At 43.8% G+C, this 14,497-nt stretch overlaps 1 protein-coding gene across 5 annotated transcripts in view; it reads left to right on the top strand.

Annotated features, from left to right (window-relative positions):
- large2 (LARGE xylosyl- and glucuronyltransferase 2) overlaps nucleotides 1–14,497 on the top strand; it is a 101,430-nt gene that overhangs the window by 62,507 nt on the left and 24,426 nt on the right. For 4 of the 5 annotated variants that reach the window (XM_046031940.1, XM_046031936.1, XM_046031938.1 and 1 more), the window contains one exon: nucleotides 9,995–10,191. In XM_046031940.1, coding sequence (XP_045887896.1) covers nucleotides 10,092–10,191 — 100 coding nt within the window. In that variant the 5' untranslated portion in view covers nucleotides 9,995–10,091. Of the gene's footprint in view, nucleotides 1–5,701; nucleotides 5,827–9,994; nucleotides 10,192–14,497 lie in introns of all 5 variants that reach the window. The other variant, XM_046031937.1, reaches the window with a different exon arrangement.

The raw sequence follows: 14,497 nt of genomic DNA, 5'->3' as shown, positions 1-14,497 counted from the left end.
CACACACACACACACACACACACACACACACACACACACACATATACACACACACACACACATATACACACACACACACACATATACACACACACACACACATATACACACACACACACACATATACACACACACACACACATATACACACACACACACACAAAAGGGAAGCATTATAAACTAGAACCCCCTTCAAGATAGAAACGTCTGTTGAATTTGTGCTTACTGAGACTGGATTCAAATCAGATTTTACTGCCAGGTATGTGGACACATACGAGGAATTTGACTCAGGATTGCACATAGCTCACAATGTGCTTACTTACACAATGATAAAATCAAACACAGGCTACAGTATAGAGAACACAAAAACAATATAGGCAGATTGACAAATTGTGCAGTGAGCAGATTTACAAGGATGCAGGAGTAAATTATCATTATGTACATGTCGGAAGTGGATGTGATATACAGGTACAAATACATGCATACAAGTAGTGCAAAGGATGCTGGGATAAATATTATGCGCTGGCGTTATGTACTTGAGGTAGGTGGATTTGGTATACAGATTAAACAATATGAACAGTATAAACAGCTCTGAAATAGTGAATGATGATTCCACTTCAGATTCCTCTAAAATCCAGTTTCATTTAAACGCTTGTTCTTCTAATCAGATAACTTCCTGATTTTAAATTCTTTTCCCCATTTTACTTTAACTGTTTTACTATAAAAGAGTCAAACATTAAAACATTTGTGGAGTGTGGCTTATTTCAAAAAGCAAAAATAGTTTTTAGTCATTAAGGGATCAAAAAACATACTGTTTCAAAAACTCAGTGCTCTTTTATCTTTATCATATGTTCATTGTGCATCTCCTCACTTGCACTGTAACGGAGTATTTTCCAGAGGAGTTGTTTGTTTTCACAGTGCAGGGCAGATCCTTGACGGCTAAACAAAAGGTTTGGACATCCTGAACAGCTGCAGCAGAGCTCTTGATGTTGGTCAGGGGAAAGAGGAGCAGCTGAGGCCTTTGGATGAGAGCAGTCATGAAGCAGAGGGAAAATAGGGCAGGAAGATGCTGAAACATGATAAACGGCAACGCCGGAGGGCAGAGGATGGAGAGCAGCCTAATTTTTCACACGTTGGCACTGATTTCTGGCACCGTTAGTTTGCAGAAATCCTAAAGATGACGCTGAGCAGGTTTCTCTGGACAGAGTGCTTAGTCATTGTTAGAAAGTTGGTTTCTTAAGTTGCTCCAAGTTTCCCCACCAGCCCCAGTACTCATGACGTTTAATCATGTTTAATAGTCATCAGTTACAACCCGGCAGGTCACAGCTGTGTTATTGATTCATGGGCGAATGTTAAGAATGCAATGGTTTGTCTCAGGTTTGGGGGATTCATGGTCTTTTTTTTGGATTTAGCTGGTTTTGGTTTCATGCGCTCTTCTCCCATCAGGGCAGTCTGAGTCCGTATCGATTCATCCAGCAGTTTCCTGCTGGTTGGTTGATCTGATTGTTTTTAGGGTGTGTTTAGTGGGGGGGGGGGGACGTGGCTAGGCTAAGTAATACTTGGTGTGAGTCCCATTCTGCTGTATGTCTCAGTATGTACAGTTGGTTCACTAACTGATGGATGGACTGATAAAGCAGCACATGTCTGTGGACTCTGGTCAGTTAGCAGTTGCTGATTTTAAAACTGTCAGCTGGTTTGAACCAATGAACAGCAATGTTATCAGCTCTGTTGAGCTAAATGCTAACAGACTGATGTATAGAGTGTTAGCTTGGTAATATTATGCCAAGGAATGGGTTAAACTAGCATGTTAAGCACATTAATAGTGAAGAGATACTTGTTTTAAAGATATAATAAGCAACTGAACAGGGTTATGTTAGAACAAAATAACCTTTTTCTTTATCCTACCTACAATGGTAGGGCTACCTTGCTCCGTGTGAACAATGCTGCTCCTTTATTTCCATGTCTTTCACGTGGATCAGCTGAGGATGATGACGTTTTTGGGACATGTAGCTTTACCCTTAGCCTGTTACCATTTACCTTTTATCATTGCTTATTTAAGACCCATTTACAGGGTCTTTGTTTTAAAAGAAGTCAGTTCGCCAAGTTAGTCTCCCCCCTGTGAAATCAAGGCTGCGTCGTTTCAGAAGATCTCGTTGTAAACTGCGTATGTGCTGAACTAGAATGGAAGGCTTGCTAGTTTTAGCAGCTGTAATACTAAATACTGAGTGGCAGGTAAAGAGTCAAGTTAACCAAGACATGTAGGCAGGAACTTGTCTCTCCATAAACTGTTGTTCAGTTTTATCATGTCTTTACATGTTTCAGGGTTTTTTAAAAAGCCTAAAGGTTTTCTCTGCAGGAAGGTGAAGTGTGTTCAGCTTCTGTGGGGAACAAAGAGCATTAACACAGAAGAAAACTAATAAGACGCTCTCCCGCTGGGCATGAAAACAGCTTAATTTAAATGATCAGAAGCCGGGAGGAATAATTAGATTACTGTATATAAACGCAGTGTGAGATTGCGGCAACATGTCGGAGATGTATGACAGTGAGGACAGCTTGTTTACAGCTAATTTCTGTTATTTCAGACGGCTTTTGTGCAAAACAGGTTCCGCTTTAGTGGCATTCATGGCAGCGGGAGGTAAAGAAGTGTGTAATCTGTCAAGACTGGATAACGAACAAACCCTCCCAGAAAATAACAAGCACATTTGAACATACAGACATAAACGGGTCTTCCCCAGTTCCTGTCTTTAGGGCCCTTTCAGACACAACGCGACAACGGCACCACCGCGCTCTGAAACAAATTACTTGTGCCGTGCCATGACGCCTTTTCACTAAGTCAAGTAAAGCACGTGCAAAGCTCGCAACCAGGGTCGAATACCTGCATGGCCAATAGAAATGAGGCTGCAAGCCAAGCACAGAAGGCAAAATGGAGCAAAAGCTGATATTGTGTGAATTCCCTGAATTGTTCAACACAAGTGTAGGCGTTTAGTTAAGCCCCATCTTGTTTAACATCTCCAGCCTTGTATCAGGTGTGTAAACAGGTAGGCAGTGTGCGTAGCCTGTACGCTAAACGTGCTTCTTAGCCGGGGACAGATTCATCTCCGTTGCCTCGTTGGTAACAACAAATTGACGTAGTCCTGTTAGGCTGTGTTTTCAAAACTTCTATTTTGCAACATACGCCGTGACTTTCCCGAACACCTCGTCAGCTGTGGCGAGTGCAGCTCAAGTCACGTCACGTCTGAAAGGGCTTGTTGTAGTGTGTGGGTGTGTGTGTGGGTCAGTGAGGTCAACAGAGTGGAGTTGATTACCCGTCTCCACTCTTATCTCTGTCCTCCACTAATGCAGGAAGCGCCACTGATTATTAGTCCTTAATCAGGAATCTCCTGTGTGATTAGCTTGGTGCTAAAAAGCCCTTGTATGGGGACACGGCGGCTGGACTGAAGCACTGCTTCCAGCTCTTAATTGCATTATCATACTCCGTGTTCCCCCTGCAGCCTTGACTGAGAGGAGAGACTCCCTGCAGGTCCAACCCCAGGAATAAATGATCGGTTTAAAAGATGCTTTCTCTCTCTAGAATCGGTATTTTGTGTAGATCTCACCGTGAGAGGTCCCAGCTGGTGTAGGTACACCATATCGTACGCCTTACTCTACGGCGTGCACTTCCCCAAAAATGTAACTACACTTCGCGGTGACGCATACAGCAATAACTGGGATTGGTCGGCTCGGTAGTATCGCATTTCCTCTAATCCCCTGGGAAGTGCTCCGTGCTTTGAAGCCAGTTTTACTGTTGGCCAAACCCGCAGCTGTAAAACGGTGGTTAAATGTTTTGGTGCATCAGAACTCCTGCAAAATGACTGAATCAGAATTTGATCCATTTTGTCCAGTAACAATTGGAAAGTCTAGAAGAGCAGCATGAATATCATCGAGTCAACACGGTGAACCATAGAAAGAGCTAGCGTTAGAATTAGCATTGTGACGCAGACGCCAACGCACAAGTTCAAATGCTCACAACGGCATGGCTACAACGTAGAAATTTATTCACTTTGTTTAATTTTGCTTTTGTCAATACACCAAGATTTCCCCCTCAGCCAAGCACAACATGTTTTATTGAAGAGTTTGAGGTTGTTTTTTTCCCTCCTGTGCTTCCACTCAGATTTTGTAATGTCCAAATTGAAAATGTGTGCAAAAACAGGTAGATGGAAACACACTTAAAAATAAACTGTGTCCTCGGGCAGCAGAACACACAACGGTTTTGATTATTGGGAACATAAAATGCAGCTGTAGAAACAGTACTATAAAAACTAACCCTAACACAGCAGACATGAACGTAGCGCTCCATCATTTTGCTTAGTTTTTGTTTGTCGCTTAATGACAGTAAATGATGATTTTGGGGTCAGTAAACAGTCACAGGATAACTGTTTCAGAAGAATGGGCTGAGCATCCACTCTCTGTGTTGTCCTTTAATTTACAGCCATTAGACCAAGTTATTTGTTGTGCCTCCTCCCATGCTGCCCCTGCCGTCCCTCCAGTGCTGTTCTCAGCTCTGATTAGATGACGGAGGAGGCTGCAAACCGCTGCGGTCCTCCGACGCTTCCTCCTCATATCGCCGGCCGAGTCTTTTGTTTTTACGGCTACAATTAGAGCCCAGAAGTGTAAGCATTTTGTGCAGATCCTGCAGAATCAACAAAAGGTGCCTATTAAAGTCCTCTTTAGTGGCACTGTCCCTCACTTTTATATCCTCGCCGGGTTTATGAGTGTGGCTGAAAGGCCAATACACCTCCGCATCTCACAACTCAGCCTGGATCTTATTTACTGACTCCTTTCTCTCCTCGGTTCTCCTCCTCTCTATCGCCTAAATCTGCCTTTTATTCTCTTCTCTATTTCCCAGCTTCTGTGTCTTTCCTTTCCTTATCTGCTCTTGTCAGTGAACTATCTCGTCTATTTTCTTTCCTTTATTACTCTCCTCTCCTTTACTTATCTTGCTTACCCTTTCCCCTCTTCTCCTTTGCAAGCCTTTCCCTTCCTTATCTTTCTCTCCTCCTCCTCACGTCTCTTCATCCTCTCTCTGTCTCTCTCTGTTCTTTCCATCTCTTCCCTCCTCGTTTTTTTCCCTCCCATCTCAGCACATTTCTTTGCTCTTAACGACATACATCAACCCCACTAATTAACTCATAAATCATGTCAATGTACTTGGAAAGTTGAAACTTCTGGTTGAGTGTTGGGGAAGTGGATTTCTATGCGCAGTCTGAGCGTTCACACACACATTTACAGCAGATAATGGCGTTTTCACTCGTCGTTGACAAGAGGTTACATTTAGTTTTGTAAGCTGTCTGTCACAATCGTGGACATCGTGTTCGTACACTTGCAAAGCAAACTTCAAAAAGCATTTTAGGCATTGTAGAGAAGAAATGAGCAGAAATCTTTGACGATGGTGTGCAGCAGAATTACAGACGATCTTTAATGATCTTCCTCTTCTGCACAAAGTTAGGACTTTGAGAGAGCCCCGTCAGTCCTGGCCGATCCTAGCCACCTCCCGTCCAAGGAGTACAGGCCGTTTCCGTCTGGTCACAGATGCAACCTGCCAAGATGCAGGACGTATAGACTTAAGAATTTGCTTGTTCCTGCTGCCATTGGCCTTTTAAAATATGTCAAGGTGATTTTTATTTTGTATTTATTGCGTATAGTCTGTCTGATGTTTTTATAGTTACTGCTGGCTGCATCTGCACCTTCACGAGTGGCTGGAGAGTCTGACCCTAGAGCGACTGTGAACGTCGATACTTGTTGAGGCCGTCACCGTTTCGCCTTCCTCCTGGCGCTCTTTGCAGTGAGGTTTGTGTTTCTCATTTGCTCGGCTTTCTGAATGCCTAGTTGTACCCTTGATCATTTAATGAACAGAATACAAACTTAGCTATTATTAGATCAGCATCACCAGCAGAGGGGACAAAAGTGTAAGTTTGTGCAGCATTAGAGGAAAGGTCACGTGATCATTCAATTCAAAATGGATCTTCCTCTTAGTAGCAGGAATATACTCAGTAGATTTCACTTCTCTTCCCATTAAATTGTGGTGTTTGCTCTGGACGAGAGAAGCGGTTTCATTCGCGCACGCAAGATGGCTGCCACGCGTATCCTGCGTTCCTTTGGAGCGTAGGTTGTGCACGTCTCCAGAAATTGACGCTACGCTTCCGTGAGATGCAATTCAGCCCATGAACGTGGGGGCAGCACGTCAATCTGACCGGCAGGTCAGCGGCAATCTCCCGTTCCACCCACGAGCCCAGGTGGTGGCGGCATGCAGTTGGTTTGCCATTAAACGCAAAAGAAGGTCAGCAGCAGACTTTAAAAAGGAGATTCGTGGCGGGATGTTTACAGTAAAACTCCTGGAGCTGGTCCGCAATTACCGAGATCGTTATGATGTCTCATTAAAACCAAAACCTGCTCGAGTGTCGCTGCGTTTGGTTTGTTTACGTTGCGCAAATTCGGAGATTGTCAAGGAAGATAATCCGGTGTCAGCGAGGGATGATCTGGTCCTGATCTGCCCCCTAGTGGACGTTTAATCCTCCAGGTACACGCAAAGTACGCAGGCAAGTATGTGAACAATGCCGTTTGCGTCGCATACGCCTGTCTACGCCTGCGCGTTGTTAAAAAGCAAGTATGTCGGGGGCTTTAAAGGGAGGTCAAAGAGGCTTAGATAATAGGACCATCAATATACACAACGGACTCTAGGAGTCCATCAGACGCTGATGATGAAACTTTTTTTATTTCAGCTGTTCCCATGGTTCAGTTGAACAGAGTAAGAGGTCACCTTTGGCGCTGCAGAGGAAGCTTCTGTGTTTTTAACGTGAAGCTGAATCAGCTGCGGAGGACAGGAAACTGCCAGAGACCATGTCCTCGGCGTAAACACAGTGCTGTGGGAACTTATTAAGGAGATGCACGCTCACATTCATCCTGCAGCTGATGACTGACACGTCTTTAAAGTCAGCAGCTCTGTTGTGTACTTTATTCAGTTTGAATTGTTTTGAGCCAGAGAGACAGAAAGCCGAGGCCGTCCTCCTGACTGCGGTCTGCTTCGTTGGAGATGTTTTATTTAAACTCTGAAGGCCGGCTGTGTTCGGTCCCTTTCTCATCTCGCTGTTTTCCACCAGAGTTATCAGCACTTTGCTGTGTCCTCCAAAACTGCTCTTAGAAATAACTCGTCATCTGAAGTATCTCCCGAATACACGAGGCCAGTCAGTAAAAGGGTTTTGTCTTAAAACAAAAACATTTAAAAAAAAAAATCCTTTGAACATGTGATATTCGTCCCTTTGTGTCCTTTTTCATCGAAACGTTTCTAAAACCCTACTAATGTTGAAAATGCTCTATTTTACAGTGATTCATAAATAGCATACTTTAAAGTTTAAAGAAAATAAACATAATCTGGTACCAATTAAAAGTGAAATACTGTGGGTAGAGTTCAGTTTGTACATTCCCACTTAATTAAATCTAACTAACTGTCTTTTGGTGCGCAGCATGTCAGCTGAACATGTGACATTTGAAGTATATCAGCATTTCCAATATTAAATTAAGAATGATTTAATTTTTACTTTCTTGAAATAACTTTAAAGGACTAATTAAACTCTAATAACTGTCTTAGAAATCTTTTTTGCATCTCTATTTTCACTGTAAAAAGTTTTGTTATTTTTTTTTCTAATGAAAGTTCCCAGAAAATTGCGGACTCTGAGAAATTTTTCTAAATCTTTTTATTTTGTCAAATTAGAACAAAGACAGCTGACAGACCGCAATGTTGGATCACGTGAACTCTGAATCTTAAAGGTAACTAAATGATTCAGACGTGACAGGATGACTTCTCTGGTTGATCAAAAACACATATTACAAATATGTAATTTATCAACTTTATTTCAATCACACTAAATTGACCCCCATAAAAACGTGGCTGCATCATGAACGTATCGGGTGGTAAATGTGGTGAACATGGCGTTTGTTGGGGGGGGGAGAATGTGTTCAAGATTAATGATGAAAGGCTGCGAGAAACCAAATGAAACTTGTTCACTCAGCTTTAAGTTTCCCTCTCACTGCTGTTTTCTCTCGGCGGCGGCCTCTGGTCTGGTTTCCTTCAGGCTTCTGTCTAATTAAAGTGGGATTAATGAATCGCATTGTAAAACAAAGGCAGACCTCCCGCTCGTACCAGACTCGGCTCGCCGAGGGAGGCCAGCTCAGACAGAGACGGACTGGCGGTGGGAGGGTTTAGAAGTCTGTTTGGGGTTTTCCCCTTTTCAGGTTTTCCATGTTACAAATGTGACACTTATTGATCCCCCTTTTTCAGTTCAGCCTCATTAGACTGAAACAGTTTAGGATCATTTGATCTCACGACTCCCAGCCTGAAGACACAGAGACTGTACTTCATTACATTTTCACTAGATGCAAACTGAACTGTATCAACTGGTCATTTAGACTTTATTGTCCCGAGAGGAAATTCATTTTCACAGCACTGTACACATCAGACACCACCGGCACACAGTCACAACATCCAGGAACAACAGTACGCTCTCAGGCCGGCTCAGCGAGGCCTGTTATTTATGGCTGCGGGGTTCAGGCTTTTCCCAAAGCCGGCCCTCCTGCACCTCAGTGCTCTGTACCTGCGCTCCTACAGCAGCAGGGCAAGAGAGTGATTGAGTGGGTGTGTGATGTCCTGTGCTACTGAGGACTTATTGCTTAATTGTGCTAGGTTGGGTCTTGGCGGTGGTGTCGCTTAAAGTTTGGCCTGGTTAGCAGTTGAAACACTACAATGCAAAATTGGCATGAATGTAAAACAACAAGATTGCCAAAGTCAAAAATAAATAACAAAAGAACAATTCATTTTATACAGTTCATTAAATAAAAAAGTGTTTGTACGTTAAAAAAAACTACAATATTAATAATTTAAAAAACAATATTTAAAAATAAAGTAAATTCAACAGTAAAATTTGTGTTTAAAAAAATAAATATAAACGGGTGTTTGTGTGTAAAAAAAAAAAATATATATAAAAAATAAATAAATGTAAACAGGTGTGTGTATATTAATAGATAAAATAAACAATTAATAAAACAATGAAAAAACTTTATGACTTTATATTTTACGCAATCAGATATCAAAAACTCTCTCGAGTGGACAAAAAACAAAGTTGTTTTTATTATTGTCCCTTTACACGGCGATGAAAGCATAGACTGTATTAAAGAATTGGACATAGCTACCGTGATGTCACTCTTTGGTCTGTGGACTACCGTTTCGATGCCTCGAGTTTGGCATTTTGGCCGTCGTCATCTTGGGTTTTTGGAAGCAGACCTGACCATTTTTGGACGAGAGGGTGGAGCTAGCTAGCTTGGTTAGCAAGGTGCAGCCGTAATCCTCGTTTAAAAATGATATTATCTTGTCTAGCCGACTCCTTGGAGTGTATTTTAGTAAAACCGAACCCTGAACAAGACATTTTTAGGTAACTAAAATGTTCCAATTAACATTCATGGACTGTGAAAAGGGACCTGACACCGACCACACCCCCAAAACAAGTTCATGGCTAGTTACAGTGTGGTGGGTACGATTCATCTCTATCCTGATTGACAGGTTGGAGTGGTTGCGACTTGTCAATCAGCTTGTAGCCCCGCCCTAAAGCCTCCCCTGCTTCCTCGTCTCGGTTCCTCTAAATGAACATCATGCTGTGTTGAAGAAGACTTGAAACTAGCGACTGAGACCAGAAACTCATCAGGAAAGTGTTTACTGAGGGAATAAATCAGCTGACAAGTAGAAACATTTTCTTTCTGCAGCCGCTGGAGTCGCTGGCTGCTGGAGAGGACGCAGGTTTAAGGCGCTTCACTTTTCAGACCCGGGCGTTCGTGTTCAATTAAAGCTGCATTGATACATTTTTGGCAGGAGGAAAAAAAAACAAACTTTTAGGACGATATTTTTGGATATTTGTGCAGTGATTTTAGTTGTCAGGTCTTTTGACTCTTTATATCCCTCTGTCTTCAGATGAAAGGATGCTGCAGGGAACCGACGAAGGACTGAGCCCTACCTGAACACCCCTCCTCCCCCCGACCCTCAGAGCCCTCAGCGCCGCCATCCCATCATGAACCTGCTGTGCCGCGGACGCCTGAAGCTGCTGGTGGCGTCTCTCACGGCCATCGTCCTGCTCACCTGGCTCTACCTGCTGGCTGGAAACCTGGAGAGTGAGTACGAGCACATTTAAAGATATACCTGCGTATTAACGTGGAAATTGACCCAAATTGAGTTCTGCCAGGCATTTTCTCATTACTCAGTACAATCCGAGAATCCTCACTGTAATTTTCATGGAGACTGGCTTTGAAAAGCTGATTTATAATGAAAGAGTGGAGCTGTGGTTTGGGGAATCCAACCAGCGAGAACAGAAAACATCAATTATGAAACATTTTGTCTTTTTTTTTTTTTTTTTGCAACTCAGCTCAATTTCTCTTCGATCCGACTATTAAGTTAAATTTTTAAACACGGAGTTTATTTTCTGTTCGGTTTGATTTTTCATTTCGAAATCCCAATGAGCCACCAAGGCCGCATCAGCGAGCCGCTGTCAGCGCTTTTGTTTGGATCACAGCAGCCGAGGTCAATTCAGAGAATGCTGCCGAGCTGTTTCCTGGAAAAGCGTTTTATAACACACAGATTGACACAGGCCGGTCGGAAAGTCACAGGCACAGCAGCCTGAGCTCAGTTTACAAGTACTGTACTGGTTACAAGTTGCTTTTGTCTTATTATTGGCCAAGATCCTTCGGCGTCGCTTTTTAATGTCCTGAGTACACGTAAGGCTCGTGCAGACTACACGGCTGTCAGTGTTGACGGGAGTCTTGAAGTCGTACACGAGCTGACAGCGGCTGTGTCACCCAACGCTGGTCTCCAAACCACGTTTAGTCAAGCAAACCTGTGAATCGGGAAATGAAGCAACACATGAAACGGCTGTTGTTTGTTATTATAAAGAAACATTCTAAATACAAAGGATATTTGCATGCTAGATATCTGGCTGGCGTCCGCGATGTGTCAGCATTTTGATGCGTCGCTGAGTAGTTCACACACGACTGGCGGCCGCCGATCGATCGCCGATTTACCCCTGATCGCAGCCTGACGGTCGCCGAGCGGCTAATCTGGCAAAAAACTCGTGTATTGTGAGCTAGGCTTTAACCGTCGCTTCTGCACATGAAGGGCTCGGCGGTTAAGTTGGCAATAATAACTATGCAACGTCCGGTTATTTCAAAATAAAACTAGTGGTTAACGTTGTGAAAGATCAGGCTTTGGGTTAAAATAAGTAAGGTAACCGTAACGTCACTGATAACGATCAATGTTGACTTTTGGTTTCACGCGGGAAACAAACGCTGGTCTCCTGGATGAAAGTCCGGTTTTTGACCCACCTCAACCACCTCCTCACTCTGACTTTTCTGTTATTGACATAGCAATCCTACTTTTAGCTGTCATGCACTAAAGGGCTTCCTAATGCTTTGCAAGCCGACGCCAAGGGGTCTTAACCGCGTGTCCGTATGTGACGACTCGGGAGTGAGAACGGGTTTCACGGCAACTCTTGACCAGATTGTCATGAAACGCGGGTGTTCCTGCCGGCAGAGCACCTAAGCATAGCTGAGAGCGTCTGTGGTTTTAACATCATCAAATGCTGAGATTGAAAGCTCAGTCGTGACCTCCGGAAACGGCAGTTAGCGAAACCGGAACTGTAGATGTTCAAATCTCCATTTTTCTGTTCAGGACTTCTCGTCAATGTTGACTTAAAAGTTGAGACTGAAAGCGATTGTATCATGTCTCTGCCTTCCTACAGTAGGTCCATTGCAAACGCAGGACGGACCACAACGCTCTGATCGGCTCCGTTTCCATAACATTTGAAGGGGATTTCTGAAATTGCGGTAAAATAAACTATGAAGCGCGTGGTTCCATCTGCCATCCCTGTGTGAACACATTCTGCTGTACGTGACCAGGCGACATTAATATTTAAGCGGCTGTGATTCTGAAACATTATCACCTAAAATGGATTTGTGTTTTATTAATGCATGAATTCTCCGATCCATTTGCACCCTGTGGTGGTTTTATTGATTTCCGTGGTGATGGAGACGGAGGCTGATGTGCAACAAGGGCGCCGACTCCAACCTAAGACGTAACGGTTAAACACGCACACACATGACCCCCTACTCTTGTTTGTTCTCTCTTTTGGGGCTTACCGGTGGAGTGCAGGCATCTTCTCTTTAAGGCGAGCAGAAGAACATTTCTCATGCTGTGGCGTAACAGTCAGTAAATAAACTTGCGAGGTTGACTGTCAGGTCCTGAAATATACGATAATTATCTCCTAATTGCCATCCCACTAGTGATGACATGTCGTAGCCCTTCCATCACACTGGAGTCCGTCTGTCGTGCCCTGCAGGAGTTTTCTTAAAGAGTGGATTCTTCTGAATTTAAAGGCCCAGTAATCACACTTACTTGTTGTGGTGGAGTACAGCGTGACTTAAGGCTGCGTATGTTTTTCTGAGATATCGCACAAACACTAACGCAGTTTCTGGTAAGTACAGTACACTTTGAGGGACTCGTGGTGGGAAACCTCTCTCGCTCTCTCTCTCGCTCTAACGTGGATGGCCGCTGAGTCGACACGCTGCATGGATCCATGGTGGAGTGAGCTTTAGGAGAACATCTGAACAGCAACACTTCAGAAATAACCAGCGTCGTCTGACTGCAGATCAGATTTTGGTCGCCTCAGCTCTAGTTTCCTCCGACTCCTCGTCTCTCTCGCTCTCTGTCTCGCTCTCCCTTCAGAGTTGCTTTTTTTTGTCCTGACTGTAGTTCAATCCAGTTTTGCCAAAGCAGGTTTTACAGTTTCTAATAGTATAATTGTAGTAAATTATACTATTCAGAATGTGAAAAAACACTATATTAATTACACACACTGTAACAAAGGTAACGACATTTACACAAGCACAATTCTGAGGTACTTAAACCTTGAATATTTTAATGCTGCTTTCTACTTCACTACATAACAGAAGGAAATATTTTACTTTTGTCTCCACTACGTTCATCTGACAGCTAATCTAAAGTTATCTATAAGCGTAAGATTAATCTTTTCTGTTAATGCATCTGTAACAGTAATCAATATAAAAACACACATTCTCCAGTTTAATAGGTGCTTTTATACTTTTTGCAGATAATACGTTTACTTTTAAGTAAACTCCAGTATTTTGTTTTCTACTTTGTCCACTGTCCGATTACACAAATGATAAAAAGCATCTACCTACCTTCCTACTTCCTTCCTCGTCGCTGTCGTTTCCTTTTGCTCTCAGAAGAGGGTGTGAACATTCCCAGCATGCCTCACTTCAGCTGTGGGCCAGCTGCTGCTCCCAAGGGGTTAGAGGGAGAACAAGAGAGGAGAAGGTGAGGAAAGGGGAGATCAGGGGTGAGAAGAAAGAGATGGTGAACGACAGAGAGAGAAGGAAAGTAAGAAGACGAGGTGAGGGGGAAAGAGGAGATGGAGGAAGGAGGAGTGTAAGTGTGTGGGAAAAATACAATGAGCAATGATTAGAGGAGGAGGAGGAGAGTCTGGGAGGAGGAGGAGGAGAGTCTGGGAGGAGGAGGAGGAAGGAGGAATGTAAGGATATGGAAAAAATACAATGAGCAATGATTAGAGGAGGAGGAGGAGAGTCTGGGAGGAGGAGGAGGAGAGTCTGGGAGGAGGAGGAGGAAGGAGGAATGTAAGGATATGGAAAAAATACAATGAGCAATGATTAGAGGAGGAGGAGGAGAGTCTGGGAGGAGGAGGAGGAGAGTCTGGGAGGAGGAGGAGGAAGGAGGAATGTAAGGATATGGAAAAAATACAATGAGCAATGATTAGAGGAGGAGGAGGAGAGTCTGGGAGGAGGAGGAGGAGAGTCTGGGAGGAGGAGGAGGAAGGAGGAATGTAAGGATATGGAAAAAATACAATGAGCAATGATTAGAGGAGGAGGAGGAGAGTCTGGGAGGAGGAGGAGGAGAGTCTGGGAGGAGGAGGAGGAAGGAGGAATGTAAGGATATGGAAAAAATACAATGAGCAATGATTAGAGGAGGAGGAGGAGAGTCTGGGAGGAGGAGGAGGAGAGTCTGGGAGGAGGAGGAGGAAGGAGGAATGTAAGGATATGGAAAAAATACAATGAGCAATGATTAGAGGAGGAGGAGGAGAGTCTGGGAGGAGGAGGAGGAGAGTCTGGGAGGAGGAGGAGGAAGGAGGAATGTAAGGATATGGAAAAAATACAATGAGCAATGATTAGAGGAGGAGGAGGAGAGTCTGGGAGGAGGAGGAGGAGAGTCTGGGAGGAGGAGGAGGAAGGAGGAATGTAAGGATATGGAAAAAATACAATGAGCAATGATTAGAGGAGGAGGAGAGTCTGGGGGGAGGAGGAGGAGGAGAGTCTGGGAGGAGGAGGAGAGTCTGGGAGGAGGAGGAGGAGAGTCTGGGAGGAGAGCAATGAGCAATGATTAGAGGAGGAGGAG

Source organism: Micropterus dolomieu, linkage group LG20 (genome assembly GCF_021292245.1).
Source record: "Micropterus dolomieu isolate WLL.071019.BEF.003 ecotype Adirondacks linkage group LG20, ASM2129224v1, whole genome shotgun sequence".
In the NCBI taxonomy this organism is placed as follows: Eukaryota; Metazoa; Chordata; class Actinopteri; order Centrarchiformes; family Centrarchidae; genus Micropterus; species Micropterus dolomieu.
Note: the sequence above shows the minus strand (reverse complement) of the source record. Positions and strands in the feature narration are given on the sequence as shown.